This window comes from Tenrec ecaudatus, chromosome 6, assembly GCF_050624435.1.
Source record: "Tenrec ecaudatus isolate mTenEca1 chromosome 6, mTenEca1.hap1, whole genome shotgun sequence".
Classification (NCBI taxonomy): domain Eukaryota; kingdom Metazoa; phylum Chordata; class Mammalia; order Afrosoricida; family Tenrecidae; genus Tenrec; species Tenrec ecaudatus.
Window position 1 is genome coordinate 151,788,908 of NC_134535.1, and position 20,280 is coordinate 151,809,187.

Below are 20,280 nucleotides of genomic sequence, written 5' to 3' on the forward strand. Positions count from 1 at the left end.
AAAGCCTTATCTTTCTCTTGTGGATCAGCTGGTGATCTCAAACTCCCAAACTCTGGCTTAGCAACCCACTATGCCATCCCACCGTGGCTCACAGCATCTTTGAATTCAGTTAATGGGTTGGTTCTACTGAAGTCTGAAATCTGAGAGCCCACAGCAGGTGGAACCCTACATTCGTGGGTGGCCTCCAATTGAGTTACAAGAGCAATTACAAGAGTAACAAGTCCCTTCAAGATAGAATGGAACTTATGTCAAACCAGTGAGTGAGTGAGTTAATTCAATGACGGGGGTCACTGGAAATCGTTCCAGGCTCCCCATTCTGTGACGTAGCAGAGATGGGGTAGTTGGAGCAGCTATGACCTAGGTCTGCAGATTCACTTTTAGTTCTTGGGATTTCTCATCCCTCTGAGAAAGAAAACAGTAAATTCCACAGAGGGGTGTGCTTAAGTCCATGGCGACACATGTTCCCCATATTTGAGCCGGAACATCTAAGTTTAGAACACACGCAACACTTTTGCCGGCTGGTGTTGTTTGGCTAAATTAAGTAAAAAGTTTTTGAATGGCCAGAGAAGGGTAGTTTCGCAACAGTGTCAGCACGCACTGACACAGCGCCTTCTTGAGACAGAGAAACTTAGAGTCCTCGTTTTTTGCATGTATTTTTAGGAATAATATTGAGAACCTGGCTTAAAAACAGTCAACAATGGAACTTTCGCTTTCCAAAGGAAAAAGCTCTCCAAGTATTTCAGCAGGCATTACCATATTCCCATTTTATCATGAAAAGCAATCTCCCCTCCCCCCACCCAGCACTTCTATGGTATTCAGCCACCTCTTTCATCTTTTCCTCTGACATATTTACAAAGAGAAAAACCGAGTCAAACAGTAGTCTGATAGACTCCAATTTCACAGCTTTGCCTTGCCCTGAAGTGTGTTAACGACTACATACACATCATTCTTCCGCTGTTATTCTGGGGTTGCTGAGATGAGAACAGGCTGTGGTCAGTGTCCCAGGGCCAAGTAGCCATGGAAACCCCCTTGGGGCTGGGGCTGGAGGGCAACTTCCATCTTTCTTTTACTCTTTGTGATGTCCGTATGAGTAGCTTTGTGCACAACGTCCTGTCAAACTTTGAACTAACTTACTCTACGCCTACTACTGAACTCATTTACATACATCTTCTAATGGCTTTACAGGATGATCATCCTCCTTGTATATTGTGGCTTAAAGACTTTAGGAAATACGTTTCATATCTTATAGGAGATAGGTGTTCTGGCCATACCGGAATGCAGGTCATAACAATGAGCCTTCCTTTCCCCAAACAATCCTTTGATAAGAAGAGCGGCTTCTTAGAAGATGCAGGAGATATATAAATAGACAAACATACACACTCGTGCACGTACCACGCACACACATACATACACACAGACACGTTCCCTTACGTCATCCAAGCTCTGCTTTTTGAAAACTGTGAAAACAGACCCGTCTCACGTGAGGCAGAGCCAAATAGATATACAAACTTCTCTCATGGGGACCGGGGCAAGATCGTCATGTAATTGACCATACTATCATGGTCTTCGGTGACTCTTGATCGAAACCATAAACCCGATGGGTGTCCAGTATACATCTCTGCTTTGTCTTGCCCCCTCCCCACCAGGATGGATGAAAATTATAACCTCTTGCCTCATGGAGTCAACTTCCAGGATGCCATCTTTCCAGACACGCAGGAGAACAAGAGGATGTTTTCCAGCCTCTTCCAGTTTTCAAACTGCTCTCAAGGACAGCAGCTGGCAACCTTCTCCAGTGACTGGGAGATCCAGGAAGATAACAGGGTAAGAACTGGCTGTACCCTCTGCCCCAGTGAAATAATGAAAGAGCTACATCTTATGTGGCTTTTGTAACCGAAAGAGTCTAGAATGTGCGCGCAAAAGGCCCGACCAAAGAGTCCTGTTCTCTCCTCTTTTTCTCTCCTTCCTTCCTTCCAAGCAGTTAAAAACGATTGTTCATAAACTGTGGATTCCCGAGGCTTTACTGAATGATGAGGGTTTCTTCACAAAGTGCAGGAACAAGTTAGGATCCAGGTTGTTTCCATGGTCTCTTTTGTAAAATGGAATATGTTAGTAGCATCTGCCTTATAGGGATGAAGCCATGCCATTAAGTAAGTAGAACTTGTAAATCTGCAAAGCCCCTCTGGAGTGCTTGACAGAGTAAGAACTCAATAAACGTGAATGATTGCTGTCATTATTAACCACAAAGGGCTCTCTAAGGAATTTTCTCCCAGGAAAGATCATTTCCTAGAGGGAGATGAGATGAAATCACTATCGTAGGTGACATTTCTACAGTGTTTACTATTATTAAAATCTGGAGGTACAGGGTGGCCAAATTGGTTGTGGAATATAAGGGTCAGGATTATGGGGGGCATGAAAACGTGAAAGGGATCATCCAGTCTGCAGGAGATGTCAGAGAGGTGGGAGCATTTTGAGGACCGTTCATATCGCGGTGAGACCAGGACAATCGGAGCGTAAGCTAGGCTGATGGCCCGTCCCGCCCCATCCCGCTCGGTCTGCTGTTGCACCCACTCACAGTGGCCCTCTGACATACGTGCTCTCGGGGTCACCAGGAGCTGGTGTCTCCTTGACAGCAGCTGGTGGAGCCTCAGTCTGCGCATGGGAGGTGGCTCCCTTCTTTTCCCTTAATCGGTGATGGGTTTGAGTGAAGTGCCTGCCTCCTGTCTGGTGGGCTAGCCTAGGGGAGCTTCCAGTTCTCCTAAGGCTCCTTATCTATCTATTGCCACTCCATATTCAATTGCACCTCCCAACCTAAACTGGGTCCCTAAGCCTAGGCCATAGGTGCATCCCAAATGCATCCTTCCTAGGTTCAGCTCCTTGGCCCTCTATTTTGTGGGAGCTTTGCTCATCCTGACAGTCATAGATTTATTTGAAGAGATGAGATATGATTCCAACTATGCCTTTAGAGTTTGGCCCAATAACTCTTGAGCTGCAGAATGTATTCGCCCGAGGTTCACACAGTGAAGCTATCACCCTCTCCCTGGAGTTAGATTTTCCCATCATGTAGAGAGAGAAAAAATAGAACAACGGGCCCCATGGGAATTGTGTTAGTGTGAACACAGCCTGCTTCTGCTGCTCAGATGTTCATCCCGGGGAGGATTCCTTTCCGCTTTCCCTTTGATCAACCCGGCCTCTTAGATGGCGGACTGTGGGAGTGTCGCATTGCTTTGGGAAGAGCCCACAGCTTCAGGGTTGGAAAACAATTGTTCCAGATTGCTAGGCTGCTGGGGAGCCAAATTTGGAAGTTAGATCAGAGATAGCCTGAACTTTTCAACACCTTTGCTCTTTTCGGTTTTATTGCCTGTGCACCACATCAGGGCTAAATTAGACTAGCGAATTCCCTAAAAACTTAGCTTTAAACTACAATGGGATTCACTTTGAAGTCTTTTAGGCTACTCCTTAATGTTGTCCTACCTGCGCTGCAGTTGTGAGTGGAAGATCTCAGACTTAATGCAGAGTTGTAGACAATTCCTTAGGGGCTCCCTTCTCCCAAAGAAGCAGAAATGGGCTGCCTTTCTCTCTGTGTGAAGGTAAGCCTTGTGCTCTCTGACCTCCCCAGGATAAATAAATGCATTGCATTAGGTCAGAAGGGGGCAATTTTTTTTCCTTGTGTGATGGGGTCAGAAGGAGTGTCCAGGCCATTTTTGTTTTGTAGGAAGAAGTGTTAGGAGACTTTCTGTTGCTGGTAACACATGAATCGCCCCCGTGTTCTGGAGCCAGATGGCCCCGGGCTTGTCACAAATGCATTTTCTTGTATCACGTGGCGTTCTTCAGCTACAAGTCCCGGAGGAACATCGCTCAGCTCTTGTACAGCCCACCGTCCGTGCTGTACAGCAATGACAGTGGGTCTTGACTGTCATCAAGAACAGCAGGTTTCATTGTTGAGTGGTCACTACCTCAGAGCAATGCCACGCGTCGAATCCAACTGTGCTCTGTGAGCTCTCCGTGGCCATTCCTTCACAGGTAGATCGATCACAAAGCCTTTCTTTGGAGGCACCTCCAGGTGGATGCAAGCCCCATCTTTTCCGTTAGCATGTGAGCCACACGCACCCGCAAAGACTCCTGAAAACAGGCTCATTGTCATTATTGGGGAGGATCACATAGACCTGGGACTCCAGAGTCAAGCCAGAGGTCAAGAACTGGAACAGGGTGGACCTTCTGCAGGACACGTTTTGTAAGCCACACCTAGAGGGACGTTCAACCCAGTGCTTGGCAGCTAAACCCTCTCACTTCTCAGTGTCTTAGGATGTCTTTCTAGCTTCAGAAATCCCACCCCCACCTTGATGAACAGAAATGCAATCTCATTTTCAAATTTGCCCAGAAGCCAGGAGCGTTAGGAAGCATTCCGCGCCTCTCTGGTGTGGGGTCACGATGCTGATGGGGCTGCGGGGACGTCTGTGGCTAGTTGACGCATCCACCCGATTTCCTGGCAGGATGCTCCCTGGATAGGCCAAGGACATTCTCCCTTCTTCTGTTCTCTCCTGCTGGAAGCGTGTAGCAGTCAAAACAGGAGTTGGCTATTTCCCTCTTTCTGCAAGTTCTCTCCCCTGAGGCGGAGGCCCAGACTGACCCCTGCTCCCATCCATCTGTCATAAAATGGGACGGGATGGAAACCGGGTCTGTGCAGGCCTGGCGGCCCTCCCGCTCCCACTTTGGATTCGGGAAGGAAGAAGCGGTTGCTGTCATTGCACAGGTGGCTTCAGAAGGCACGTAACCCTTCCCTCCCACGGGAACTCTAGGCTGCTCTGCCATTTTGAGGGGATGTCACACAATTTCATTTTTCCCTCTGTAATGTGGGGCTCTGGCTCAGCTTGCTGTAAGGAGGGACTCATAGGGGACATTTGAAACCACTTTGTAAATGATAAACTGTCAGGGTCAGGCGAAGTCAGAGCAGAACAGAGAAAAGGGGAAATCTACAGCAGGAAGGTCCGCGGTGCCTTTAGGGAGTGCGAGGGGAGTCTTTATCTCCGTATTTGGAGTCCCTGGATGGGCCGATGATTCCCATGGGTGTCTGCTAACTGAAAGACTGGAAATGCAAAGCCACCAAGAGGCGTTGCGTAAGACAAGCCCTGGGTGCTGCTTTCACAGCCTTGAAAACCCCACGGAGCAGTTCTGTTCTGCGCTCGCGGGGGTCACGGTGAATTGAAATGAACTTGACAGCCGCCCCTGCTTTGAACAATCCCATGGCTGTGAGCCAAGAGAGTGAGCACTAGAGATGAAATGGGAGCATTCGGCAGGGCCTAGGGCCAGTGTGAGTCAGAGTGGACTCATGCCAGTGAGCTGGAGTTCCAGTGTTGCCCCAAGGGAGCAAATGCCACCTCCTGGGGTGAGGGGGGCAGGGTGGGGGAGGCTGGAACCATCCAGGTGGGTTTCAAAATCTCATACTTACACTTCATCTTGGTTGATGGGCTATCTTATCGAAGTTTTTAATTGTCAGGGGGCTGCTAAATAATTTGTTCTTTCTGAAAAGGGGGTGGTAGGTCAAATATGTTTGAGAACCAGTGGACTAGACCATACAGGGGTGGATGATCAGGGCAAGGCTTTGGGTTTTGTCTGAGGGTGGGGGGTGGGGTCAAGAGTGAAGAGTATTTCAAGGATTTGTGATCAACAGAACCAGACATCGTTGATGAAGATGAGGATTGAAAACGGGTGGTTGACTTTTGTGGGCTCAATGAAAATTGCTTCTGTACAGAGAGGAAGGTGAATCTGGATTGCAGAGAAGTGGATGGGATGAGAGGATGTGGACAGAGGGCAGATAGGTACTTTTCCCAGGAAGTTTGTCTGGGAATGGCTTACTATGGGTCAGCTTGCAGGCGGAGTGAGCAGCAGGGGTGAGGAAGAGATTGTGTTCCTAAAGATGGAAGCCAGCCTGTTCAAGCCATCTGCATTCCTGCTTCCCGACCCTTCAGACAGGGGATACCCAACCATACTGCATTACCTGAGGGCAGCCGTAGCTGTTTCGCCCACTCTCGTTTGTTTGGTGCATTGTTATGATGTTTTTACAAGTTTGTGAAGTGGATGCTTGCTTTCTTCCAGAAGCCCCGAGGCTTAAGCAGGGGCCTTTTATCTCATTTTAATTTTTGAAATTTACATGTGGTAAAACGCACTCTTTCAACTACAGTTATTTGAGAATTGACAAATGCCTAAGGTTGTGTAATGACAGCGCTAGCCAAGGTACAGAAAAGTTACTTCACTACAAACAAACACACTGACTCCCTTAGGCTGCTGCTTTATAGCAGAACCCTTCCCCCAACCTGCAGTTCTGACTACCAATGACTTGGTTTCTAGCAATATATAGTTTTACTTTATCTAGAGTATCATAGAAATGTAATTATACAATATGTTGCATTTAAAAATTTTGCCTTCTTTGCTGTAACCCAATGCATTTGAGACTCTATCACATAGTTCTGTGCCCCACAGTTCACTCCTTTTTTTTTTTTTTACATTTTATTAGGGGCTCATATAACTCTTATCACAATCCATACATATACATACATCAATTGTATAAAGCACATCTGTACATTCTTTTCACTAATCATTTTCTTTTTTTTTCTCCTCTTTTCTTTTTTTTACATTTTATTAGGGGCTCATACAACTCTTATCACAATCCATACATATACATACATCAATTGTATAAAGCACATCTGCACATTCCCTGCCCCAATCATTCTCAAAGCATTTGTTCTCCACTTAAGCCCTTTGCATCAGGTCCTCTTTTTTTTCCCCTCCCTCCCCGCTCCCCCCTCCCTCATGTGCCCTTGGTAATTTATACATCGTTATTTTGTCATATCTTGCCCTATCTGGAGTCTCCCTTCCCCACCTTCTCTGCCATCCATCTCCCAAGGAGGAGGTGACATGTGGATCCTTGTAATCAGTTCCCCCTTTCCAACCCACTCACCCTCCACTCTCCCAGCATCACCCCTCACACCCTTGGTCCTGAAGGTATCATCCACCCTGGATTCCCTGTGCCTCCAGCCCCCATATGTACCAGTGTACAACCTCTGCCCTATCCAGCCCCCAAGGTAGAATTTGGATCATGGTAGTTGGGGGGAGGAAGCATCCAGAATCTGGGGGAAAGCTGTGTTGTTCATCGGTACTACCTCGCACCCTGACTGACCCATCTCCTCTCCTAAACCCCTCTATGAGGGGATCTCCAGTGGCCGACACTTGGGCCTTGGGTCTCCACTCTGCACTTCCCCCTTCATTCAATATGGTATATTGAATGGTGTATGTGTGTGTGTATATATATATATATATATATCTATTTTTTGCATGATACCTAGTTCACTCCTTTTTATTGCTGAGAAATATTTCATTGGGTGAATGCACTCCACTTTTCTTTTCTTTTAGATACTCTTATTGGGGGCTCTTACATCTTGTCACAATCCATACTCTCATCAAGCACTTAGGCCACCATCATCATTTTCAAAGTATTCTCTTCCCACTTAAGCCCCTGATATGAGGTGCCCATTTCTTCCCCCTCGCTCTCCAGCCTGCCCTCCCTCAAGAACCCTTGATAAGTTATAGATTCCCCCTCCCATATCTTACATTGTCTTTCTTCATCTCTCACCCACTTTTCCATTATTTGCCCCCCTGGGAGGGGGTTCTAGACTGATCCTTGTGGTCGATTTCCAGTCCCGTCCCCCCCCCCCCCAATCCTCCTGGTATCTCTACTCCTATTGTTGGCCCTGAAGGGTTTGTCTATCCTGGATTCCCTGTGTTGCAGGCTCTTGTCTGTAGCAGTGGGCATGCTCTCGTCTAATCCGATTTGTAAAGTAGAATTGAGGTCGTGACAGTGGGGTGAGGGAAGCACCAAAGAACTAGAGGAAAGTTGTGTGTTTCATCGATGCTATACTGCACCCTGACTGGCTCATCTCTTCCCTGTGACCCCTCTGTGAGGGGATGTCCAATTGTCTACAGATGGGTACTGGGTCTCTACTCCATATACCCCACTCCCATTTACTTTTGGTATGGTTTTGTTTTGGGTCTTAGATGCCTGACACCTGATTCCATCGACACCTTGTAATTACACAGGCTGGTGTGCTTCTTCCATGTGGGCTTTGATGCATCTCAGTTAGATGGCTGCTTGTTTATCTTCAATCCTTTAAGACCCCAGATGCTATATCTTTTGATAACCGGGCACCATCAGCTTTCTTCACCACATTTGCTATGCACCCATTTTGTCTTTAGCGATCGTGTTGGGAAGGTCAGCATCACAGAATACTGGATTGTTAGAACTGTGTTAAAGGAGTACGTGAGTTGCAGTCCAATGTCCATCTGCAACCTTAATTCTTAACAAATACATATGAGTACATAGTTCTATTCCCCTCTCATTTTATAGATATATTTACATATGTACATGTCTGTATTTAGGTCTCTATGAATGGCTTTTGCCTCCTGGTCCTTTCCTCTATTTCCTTTTACTTTCCTCTTGTCCCACCATCATGTTTGACCTTCATTCGGGTTTAGTAATCCCTCACTGCTACATTGCCCTTGATTAAGCCCCACTAGGCATCCTATGACCTTCCTTCCATTGATTTTAGTTCACTTGTTCCCTTGTCCCTGGGCTGGTTCTCCACCCTCTTCCTTCCTTTCTCCCACCTCCACTGCTCCTGTATCCTCCAGAACCATTGGTCCCATTCTTTTCACCTCCCAATTATTTATTCTGCCTATCTTATCTAGATAGAAATGCAAATATATTAATAAGTGCAAAAGCCAGGCAAAGCTGAATAAAAACAACAAAGGAAGTCAAACCAACAAAACAATAACAACAAATACCAAAACAAAATAAGAATAACAAAAAGAAAGCCACTGACAAAAATGGAAAAGCCTATAAATAGTTCAAGGTCTGTTTGTTGGCCTTTACGAGTGTTTTCCAGTCGAGTCTGATGGGGTGCGGCACTTTGTCTCCAAAGTCTATTTTTGGTATTCCCGGGGGGGTTCATCACTCTGCTCCCCCTGCTGCTTTGCTGCAGGCCCTCAGTACCTTGCCCCAGTGTGATGGGGCCAGACCGTGCACCATCCCCATCCCCGCACTGTGTCTCCTGTGCTGTCCCCCGTAGCACCATGGTTCAGTGAGGGACACCGTGTCCTGTGGTGGGACGGGCCCTACGGTCCTCCCCATGTGTTGTCTGCCCTGAGCAGGAACATCATCCTCAGGGATTGGTGGGCTAGGATGCCCTCTCCATCCCTTTTTGTTTCTCCCATGTGCTCTAATCCGATGCGCCCCCTCTCCCCAAGCTGTAGCCCCAGTGCTGTCCTCTGAAGTGCATCCTTCTGAGGGGAGTGTGTGTGGGGTGGTCTACATAGTTGGGATTGGGGCCGGCCCCACAGACCTCTCTATTTGCCCCTTTGTACATGCTCTTATGTTGTATTCATGTCTTGGTACATCGAGTTGAAACCTGGTATCTCCCTCCCTGTGGAGATATAAACTTTACCCTCCCCTTGAGTGGGTTAGTGCCCTGCTCCTCCCCTACCCATGTCTTATTTTTTCCTCTTTCGTTCCTCCTCTTATTTAAATGGCTGCTGTATGTATACCTGGATTGGGTTTGGCCCCTGCCATAGTTGCTGGACCTCACCCCAGGGATGTATGTAAATAGTAGCATTTCCCCCATGACCCATTTTTTTAAAGCTTACTTCAAGGGACTCATGTTGTACTTGTCCTTTTGTGCTTGACTTACTTCTCTTAGCATGATTTCCTCCAGTTCTTCCCATGTGGCGATGTGCTTCATGCATTCGTCGCTACTTTTCAGGGACTCGTAGTATTCCTTTGTTTGTATGTACCATAGTTTTTTGATCCATTCATCCGTTGATGGAAATTTGGGTTATTTCCAAGTCTTTGCAGTTGTGAACTGTACCATGATGAACATTGGAGCACAGATCCATGGCTGTGGTTTGTTTCTTGCCTTTTCCGGGTATATGCCCAGTAGGGAGATTCCTGGGTCGTATGGTAGCTCAAACTCTGCTTTAGATATCACCAAATCGATTTCCATAATGACTGCACATACCTGCAGGTCTACCAACAGTGGATGAGAGTTCCTATCTCCCCACAGCCCCTCCAACACTTGTTACTTTCTGATATTTAGAATTGGGCTATTTTTGAGGGAGTTAGGTGGTATCTCATAGTTGTTTTAATTTGCATTTCTCTTATGGCTAATGACCAGGAACATTTTCTCATTTGGATTTCTCATTTGGATTTCTGCCCCTGTGAGACTTCTGTTCAGGTCCTTTGAACACCTCCTTAGTAGGCAGTTAGTGTTTTTCTTATTGGAAGCCTGAAAAAGTATTGTAGAGTTTAGTAATAAGGCCTTTGTCTGATGTGTCATTGTGAAAGAAGTTTTCCCAGTCTGTGGACTCTCTTATTACTCTCTTGGTGAATTCTTTTGATGGACACAGGTGATGTCTTTTCTATGTCTTATATTGTTAGCCAGGACCTCCAGTATGATGTTAAATAGGACTGGGGACAAGGGACATCTTTGGTCCCTGTTTTCAGTGGAATTGTTTTCATCTTTTCTCCATTGATTACCTCATTGGCTGTTGGTTTTTCATATATGGCTTGTATAATATTGAAGAATTTCCCTTCCATTCCTATCCTCTTGAGTGTCTTAAACAGGAATGGGTGTTGGATGTTGTTGAATGATTTTCCGCATCTATCAATATAATCATGTGGTTCTTATAATTTTTCATGTCAATATGGCGAATAATACTAATGATCTTTCGTATGCTAAATAATCCCTGCATTCCTGGTATGAATCCCACTTGGTCATAGTGAATTATTTTTTATATGCTTTTGTATTTTATTGGCCAGTATTTTGTTAAGGACTTTTGCATCAATGTTCATTAGGGATATTAGTCTGTAGTTCTCAATTCTTGTGAATCCTTGCCTGCTTTAGGTATCAGAGTTATACTAGCTTCATAAAAAGAGTTTGGGAGTTTTCCATCTTTTTATATGTTCTGGAAGAGTTTGTGTAGGATTGGTGTTAGTTCTTCCCTGAATGCTTGGTAGAATTCTCCTGTGAAGCCATCTAGCCTGGGGAATTTATTTGTTTGTAATCCCTTGATAAACTTGTCTGTTTCTTCTATTGCTATGGGTCTGTTGAGGTTCTTGACATCCATCTGAGATAGTCTAGGGAGGGATTGTTTTTCCAAGTATTTGTCTGTGTATTCTAAGTTGTTGAATTCGTTAGAGTATAGACCTTCATAGTACTATGTAATTATCCTTTTGATTTCATTAGGGTCGGTTGTAACGTCCTCTGTTTCATCCCTCATCCTTGCTATTGAAATCTGCTCCTTCCTTTCTTTGGTCAGGTTTGCCAGTGGTCTATCAGTTCTGTTGATCTTTTAAAAAATTATTCTATTAGGGACTCATACAACTCTTAGCACAAGAGTTGTATGATACATACAGCAATTGTTGTATGTATACATACATCAGTTGTCTAAAGCACATTTGTGCATTCATTTCCCTCATCATTCTCAAAACATTTGCTCTCTACTTAAGCCCCTGGCATCAGCTCCTCATTTTTCACCTCCCTCCCTGCTCCCCTCTCTCTTATGGACCCTTGATAATTTATGTTATTATTTTGTCATATATTTCCCTGTCCGACATCTCCCTTCACCCACTTTTCTGTTGTCCATCCCCCAGGGAGAAGGTCACATGTAGATCTTTGTAAGCCCGTTAATCCTTTCAAAGAACCAACTTTTAGCTACATTTTTTCCTATGGTTTACTTGTTTTCCCTCTTCTGTATCTCAGCTCCAATTTTTATTATTTCCTTCCTTTTGCTATTGGTAGGATTGTTCTGTTCATTCTGCTCTAATTGGTTTAAATTTTGTGCCAGCATATCACCCATAAGTCTCTCTTCCTTTTTCATTTGTGCATGCAATGCTGTCAGCCTTCCTCTAATAACTGCCTTTGCTCTGTCCCAAAGGTTTGGGTAAGTCGTATTTTCATTCTCATTGGTTTCTAGAAACTTCCTGATTTCCTCTGATCTGGGCCAATACCCACTCCTTTTGCAATAGAGAGTTACTCATCCTCCAATTTTTTTGTCCTTGTTTTCTTCATCGCCCTTTTGTTGATTTCCAGCTTTATGACATAGTTGTCAGAGAGAGATGTCTGTATAATCTCTATGTACTTGAATTTACTCGTTCAACTTGTGTCCCAGCATGTGGCGTATCTTTGAGTATGTGATATTTGGACTTGAAAAGAATGTGAATTTATTTTGTATTTGCCTATAAAGCTCTGAAAATATCTGGTCAGTTTGTCCAATTGTGCTGTTTAGATCTGTAGCCTCCTTGTTAAGTGTCTTTTTCAGTGAGTGATGTATTAAAGTCACCTACTATAATTTTTGAAACAGATTTCTTTTTTCATCTTTTGGAGTATTTGATTTACAAATTTTACAGGTCTCTCATTGGGCACATGTATATATTTATTATGCTCACTGGTTCTTGGTCTCTTGAACATTATATAGTGCCCCTCCTTGTCTCTTGTATGGCTTGTACCTTGAGATCAATTTTGTCAGATGTTAAGATTGGTACCCCTGCTTTTTTTGCATTACCATTTGCTTGCTATATTTTTCTCCAGCGTTTAATTCTCAAACTGTTTTTGTTGACAAGATTGAGATGTGTCTCCTGTAGACAGCAGATTGATGGGTTATGTTTTCTGAGCCAGTCTGTTAGCCTCTGCCTTTTAACGTCCTACCTACCTATCTTCTCAGTTTGTGTGTGTGTGTGTGTGTTTCATTCTTGCCTTCTTTACACTATTGAGCTAATGCTATCTTGGGAGTTGTTTTTTCTTTGTCGCCCTCTGGGTGGATTTTTTCTATGTGATGGTCTCTTATTTGCACACGGTGAGCGTTGATCTTCTGCCCATACTGGGTCGGCAAGGATATTTCGTAGGGACGAGCTTCTATTTATGTATTCTTTGAGTTTTTCCTGGTCTGGAGACAACTCTTACTTCTCCATCTATCTTAATAGATAATTTGGCTGGGTATAGTATTCTTGGGTTTGCATTATTTTCCTTCAATTTTTGGAATACGTTATTCCACTCCCTTCCCTTCTTCATCAGATCTGCTGATGGTTTGAACATATTCTTATTTGGTAACTTTATAAGTGACTATTTGTTTTTCCCCTAGCTGCTCTTATGATTTTCTCCTTTTCCTCATAGTTGGATAATTTAACTATTATGTGTCTTTGTGACTTCTTGGGATTCAGTCTGGCTGGTGTTCTTTCAGTCTCCCAAATGGTTGCCTGATTTTCATTTATTAAGCTGGAGGAGTTTTCCTCTAAGATTTCCCTCGCTATTTTCATTGTTGACTTCTTTGTTGTGTTCTGTTCCAGTATTCCAATTATTCTAATATTGTTCCTCTTTATAGCATCAGACATGGTTCTCAGGTTTTCCTCAGCTTCTGTGATCATCTTATTTGACTGCTTTTCCTGTTTGTTGAGGTCTGCTTGGTTATCCTTTAGATCAGGGGTCCTCAAACTTTTTAAACAGGGGCCCAGCTCACTGATCCTCAGACCTGTTGGAAGGCCAGGCGATAGTTTTTTTTAAATAAAAAAACTATGAACAAATTCCTATGCACACTGTACATATTTTGAAATAAAAAATTTTTCAATTATTTTGAAATAAAAAAACCACAAACGGGGCAAAAACACCCAGCAAGCTGGGTAAATGTCCTTGGCAGGCCGCATGTGGCCCACAGGCTGTAGTTTGAGGACACCAGCTCTAGATCACTGGTGTGATTCTCTGCCTCCTCAAGTGTGTTGGCAAAGTCTGTTAATTTACTACTGGGCTTTGTTATTTCATCCCTTAGGTCTTGATTTCCCTTTGATGTGTTGCCTTATCTCCTCTATCATTTCATCCTTTTTCTGTATTGCTTACCTCATATCCTGTTTGACTCCAAACAGCATTCTGAAAATTTCTTTTTGTGTCTGCTTCTTCTATGCACCTCGTTAGGTTCATGACTTCTTCTAGCATTGTTTTCTGTTTCTCCTGCTTTTTCGTTGAGGTTGTTGGGGCTGGTTGCGTTTCATGTGTTGTTTTAGAGGAGGCAGGCACCATCTTCCAGGGTCAGAGAGCACTGGGCTCTCTCTTGGGGGACTTTTTTGAGTGCTATTATGAACTACCTGCAGGTAGCTGCACTTGGGGTATAAGGCTACTGCTTTATCTTTCTGTGGTTTCACTCTTACCCTAACCAACCGGTATTCTGTTATTTGGAATGTGAGTTGGATAGTCCTCTCACAGGACACTGGTCAGGTGGTTGTGGGCTCAAGAGGATGGCGTTTCAATGGCTGACCTCTCCGTAAGCTGTAGTGCTGTGTAACACGGGGCTTGGAGTACTTTGAGTGGCTTATGGTGTTCCCCTCTGCAACTTGGCATTCCACTTTTGTTTATCTGTTCACCAGTGTAAGTTATCTCTAGTTTTTTACTGCTAGAAATATCTATGTACAGATTTTCATGTGAACACAAGTTTTCATTTCTCTTGGGAAAATATCTAGGACTGGGGTTACTGGCGATGGTTCTCTCTCCTTACTCACAGCCATTGCATCGATTCTGCCTCCTAATTACCCTATAGGACAGAGTAGAACTGGCCTTGTAAGTTTCTGAGAGTGTAACTCGTTAAGGGAAAAGATAGCCTTATTTTCCTCCCACAGAGTGGCTAGTGGGTTTGAACTGATGACCTGGCAGTTAGCAGCTCAAGACGTAATTTACTATGCCACCAAGGCTAGTTGGTTTAACTTTTAGAAAAGTACCAAACCATTTTCCAAAGTGGCTGTGCGATTTTATATTACTACCAGGAGGGTGTGGGAGTACTAGTTGCTCTGCATACTCATCAGTACTTGGTATTGTTAGTGTACATTTTTAAAAGATATTTTGATAGGTAATGGCACCATAATATGATTTTAATACACATTTTCCTAGTGACTAGTTATTTTGAGCACCTTTTCCTGTGCTGATTTGCCATCTGTGTATGTTCTTCAGTGAAATTTTTGTTCCAATTTTTGCCCATTAAAAAAAAACAACACTTCCTTTTTCTTTATGTATCCTAGGTACAACATCTTGTTAAATATTTTGACCCAATCTGCTTGTCTTTTCATTCTTCTGTTCATTGCTCTCTAGGCCATAGTATTTTGTAGGCTGTAAATCTTTATAGAAGCCAGCTGCTATCTTTTTCTCCTGCAGAGCAGCTGGTGGGCTCAAACTCTCAACCTGTTGTTTAGCAGCCAACTGTTTTAACTACCATGCCACTAAGGTTTCTGTCTTACAAAGAGCACAGGTTTTTATGAAATCCATTTATATATATAATTTTTTCTTTCTAGTTCATGCCTTTGGTGAAGTGTCTAAGAGCTTCTTGTATGTTTTCTCCCAAAGTATTTATAGTTTGATAATTTGCCCTTAGGTCTGTGATTCATTCTGAGTTAGTTTTTATGATTTGTAGTTTCTTTTTTCTTGTCTTATTAGGATTCCAGTCTGGGAGTGCGCTGCAATGGACTGTTAAACTTGTGTAGAATGCCTGTAGAATCTGCTTTCAACTCCTCTATAGATGTTCCCTCTGAGTCATCTCAGCATTGGTGCTGGTTGTTTTATTGTTTCATTTCAGAAAATGCCCAGTTTTCTCAGGTCTGTATATGTTAAAAAATTTTCATGGTATATTGAGCATTTTGACCATAATAAAGAAAAACTCTGGTTCCTGTTGAAATCCTCTTGGGGACTGAAAAAATATTTTCTAAAATTTAACTAGGCTCTCAGACACAAATTCTGTCTTATTTTGTGTGGGCAGTGGTTTCAATTTGGGATCTTTTTTTCAAAGCAAGCCTTTGCTGTGCATTTTGGGTATGTGCCCCTCTCCTGCCCAACTCATGGGTTGCTTTGGATTCTGGGCAGTAGTTCATAGCAATGTCTGCTCTTCCAGCCATTGCTTTGTTTCTTCGGGTCTTTTCCATATATGGGTTACTCAGGGGTGAACTCAGTATATACACAAAACTGGGAAAATCACTTTTCCAGCTCTCTTTTCTCTTGATTTCCCCCATATTATCCACTTTTGTGTTAGTCCGGGTAGACTAGAGCAACAAATTCAGGGAGACTCATATGTGTATAAGAAAGAGCTTTATATAAAAGAGCAATTGTTAATTAAGAAAACATCCCAGCCCAGTCCAGATCAAGTTCATAAGTCTGATATTACCCTATATGCCGCTACTAGACGTTAATTCCTCCTTACACTCTCGTAACCATGCAATGATTCCGCATACAGGTAGATCATAGGCCAGTGGATGGAAAGTCTTGTGTAGCCAGTGGTGGTGGAAGCATCTCACCACTGGCATGGGTCTCCATGTGGCACCTCCAAGTCTGGAGCTCTGGTTCTATCAGCGTAGCTCCAAGGGGCTTGTCAATAGGAATGTCTCACAGGGAGTGAGTGTGTTTCCTGCCTCCAGTGAGTTATTTATCTCCATAGTCATCAAGATGTGACCTGATTGACAGGCTAGGCTCCACCCCTTCGCAAGTTGACAGATTATGTAACTGCCACAACTTCCTTGGAGCCTTTTCCCCAGTTCCTCAGACTAAACAGTCAAGTTTCTTTCAGAGTTTTACTTCCCCATGCTGTTGACATTCGACACCTTAGAGGTAAGTTGGCAGGACTAGAGAGGGGATATGTTGGTGCATCCCTCCTGTACTCTTTGGACAACATGAGTCCCAGTCTCTTGTATACAAATCGGGATTTATTCTAGACTTTTTGTACACCCTGTGTCCACTACATAGTTCCCACCCCCAAATCAGGTTTTCATTGCCTCTACTTGTTTAGCTGTGGACTTTCTAAGTTGATTTTTGTATTACGCCCAGGGATTTTAGTTGTAATTAGTGGGAGCCATTTTCATACTTAATCTTGACTGTTACTGGAAGCTGAAGCTTCCCTTGACTGGATCTATTTAGGACATATGGTGAGCTTGGGTAGACTATACAATTAGAGATATAAAGAGAGAGATAAAGAGAATATATTTTGCTTTATTTTATGATGGGCTCAAAGAAAATTGACAGCCACTTTGCTGCCAGTTTGTCATACTGTGGTGGCGTGTGTGTCGCTGTGATGCTGGAAGCTATGACACTGATATTTCAAATGCCAGCAGGGTCACCCAGAGTGAAGCTTCCAGATGAAACAGACAAGGATGAAGGACTCAGTTTGTCACTTCAAAAGATGTAGCTGCTGAAAACCTCATGCATAACTTCAAAACATTGTCAAGTTCTGAAGACCTAATAAATGGAAACGGAAAACTGTCAGAAATAGTGCCAAAGGATAGGCCCCTTGGATCTCAAAGCACTCGAAATGTGACAGAGGAGGAGCTGATTTCTTGGAGTGGAGTCAACCATGGTGACACAAGTGGGGTGATATCTGTGGGAGCAGAGACTTAGAGATCTTCATTGGCCAATGTATGCTGACAATAGCCTATGGCTCTGATTTATTACAATTAAACACCCTGGTAAAGAGAAACAGCTGTGAAAATATTCTAATAATTGGAACTTGGAATGTGTGAAGTATGAATCTAGGAAAATTGGAAGGCATCAAAAATGTAAGGTAAGACAAAAAGATCAAATCCTAGGCATTTGTGAACTGAAAAGGACTAGTATTTGCCATTTTGAATCAGAAAATCATATAATTTTCTATTCGGGGAATAACACAATCAAGAGGAAAAGTGTGGCATTCATTGTTAGAAAGGATCTTGCCAACTCCTTTATGAAGTACAATGCTATCTGTGATCAGATTATATTTATCTGCCTTCAAGGAAATTCAAATCAATACGGTTATTATTCTACTTTATGCACCAACTATAAAGCTAGTAAGGAATAAGTTGCAGACTTCTATCAACAATTTCGGTAGGAAATCCAGCAAACATGCAATCAAATACATTAATAGTTATTGTGATTGAAATATAAAAGTTGGAAACAAAGAGCAAGGAACAGTAGTTGGAAAATAGGGATGTGGTGTTAGAAATGAAGCCGGAAATCACATGATAGAATTTTACAAGTGGAACAACTTGTTCATAGCAAGTATCTTTTATCAACAACAAAAAGGGCAACTATGTACATGGGCTTCCCCAGATGGAATACACAGAAATAAAAATTAATACCTTTGTGTGAAGAGAAGACGGTGAAGGTCAATATCAACAGCTAAAACCAGACCAGGTGTGGAGTGTGGAACAGACCACCAGTTGCTTATTTGTAAATTCATATGTAAAGCTGATGAAAATTTAAATTAGTCCATGAGAGTCAAAATATAGCCTTGAGTGTAGTTCACTTGAATTTCAAGAACATCTTGATAAGTTTTGATTCATTGAATACTAACGACGGAAGACCTGATAAGCTGTGGAAGGACATCAAAACCATTATATATGAAGAAAGCAAAATGTCATGAAAAAACAGGAAATAAAGAAAAGATCAACGTGGATACCAGAAGAGACTCTGAAATAAGAACTGCTCTTATTTGCAGAGTAGCTAAAGCAAGCGGTAGAAAGATGACATCAAGGGACTGAATAAAAGACTTCAGAATGCATCTTGATAAGACAAAATCAGACATTATAATAAAATGTGTAAGGCTATAGAATTAGACAACCAAAGGGAAGTACATGCTCAGCCTACCTGAAACTGAAAGAACCCAAGAAAAAAAATTCAAGCCTGGGATTACAATTTTGAAAGATTCCACAGGCAACATATTGAATGATTCAGGAAGCATCAAGAGAAGTTGTAAAGAACACACAAAGTCACAGTACAAAAAGAAATCGTCGACAGTCCACCATTTCAGGAGGTAGCGTATGAACAAGAACCCAGGGTGCTGGAGGAAGAAGTTCAAGATGCACTGAACAAGGCTCCATGAACTGCTAAAAGGACCAACTGATCTGTATCGGAAGAAGTAAGGGCAGAGTGTTCCTTAGAGGCCAGGATGGCTAGACTTCACCTTACATTCTTTGGACATATTGTCAGATCAGTCCCTGGAGAAGGGCATTGTGTCCAATAAAGTGGAAGGACAATGAAAACATGTTAGGCCCTCAAAGAGATGGATTGAAATAGTGGCTGCATCCATGGGCGCGGTCATAGGAACAATTATGGGAATGGTGCAGGACCATGCAATTGTTCTGTTGTGCATAGGATAACTGTGGGTCGGAGCTGACTTGATGGTACCTAACAACAACAGCAAAGAAAATAGAAATGAGGAGTGGATCTGTGATTTGGTAAGTGAGGTTGGAGCCCCCAACATACAGTGGTGTCAAAAAATCAGAACTCAATTTATTCAAACCTTCCATAAATAGCCATGGTAAAAAAAAAAACAAAACCTGATATAAAGGCATCCCTGCAAGTGTGCTGGGACAATCTAGTCTAAGGGATCATTTGTTCAAAAACAAAGATCCTCTTCCCTGGGGAAAGAAGGAATGAAAGGAGGTATTTGAGCACCGACTTCGTATCCCTTTTCTGTTTTTTTTAATTCCTTTTTTATCGTGTACTAAAACTCAGTATGATCATTTTAAAATTTAACTGTAATGTAGCTTGTGAAATCATATAAATGCACTTTTTGTATCTCTACATTAAAATGCACTGATTCATGTAGCATTTTGAATGGGACTATCACCATGCACACAATTTAACCTTTTTGCACAACCCAGTAGGCAAATATTATTTCACTGAGCTATACAAATCTTTCAAATGTCTCCATAATTATGCAACATCAAAATTCCTATTTACTAATATCACCCACCAGTCTCATCAGGAAAGTCTTTTTACGGATTGAGAAGCTGTGATGTTTGTAGTGGCACATTTGAAGTTTTCATTTTCATCTGAAAGCTTAATTCCACCAGTAGCAGCAAATACTGTCAGTTGTTTTATTTGAAGTGATATGTTGTTGTTGTTGTTGTTGGGTGCTATTGAGTCAGTTCCTACCTATAGCGACCCTGTGGATAATAGAATGAAACCCTGCTTGGTCGTGCATCATCCTCTCAATTGCTACCATGCTGGATCCCATTGTTGCAGCCACCGTGTCAATTCCATTTCCTCCAGGGTCTTCCTTCTTTTCGCGGTCCCTCTACTTTACCCGGCTTGATGTCCCTCTCCAGGGACTTGTCTGTCCTGACAGCACATCCAAAGTATGTAAGATGAAGTTTTGCCAAGATTCCTTCTAAGGAGCAATCTGGCCAAGACAGACTTGTCAGTCTTGATAGCAGTCCATGGTACTATTCAATAGTCT

The 20,280-nt window shown here is 43.0% G+C and overlaps 1 protein-coding gene across 1 annotated transcript in view; it reads left to right on the plus strand.

The window, feature by feature from the left end:
- CCDC3 (coiled-coil domain containing 3) overlaps positions 1–20,280 on the plus strand; it is a 106,340-nt gene that overhangs the window by 1,900 nt on the left and 84,160 nt on the right. The window contains exon 2 of the mRNA XM_075552369.1: positions 1,647–1,821. Within this exon, the coding sequence (XP_075408484.1) occupies positions 1,647–1,821 (175 nt within the window). The remainder of the gene's footprint in view (positions 1–1,646; positions 1,822–20,280) is intronic.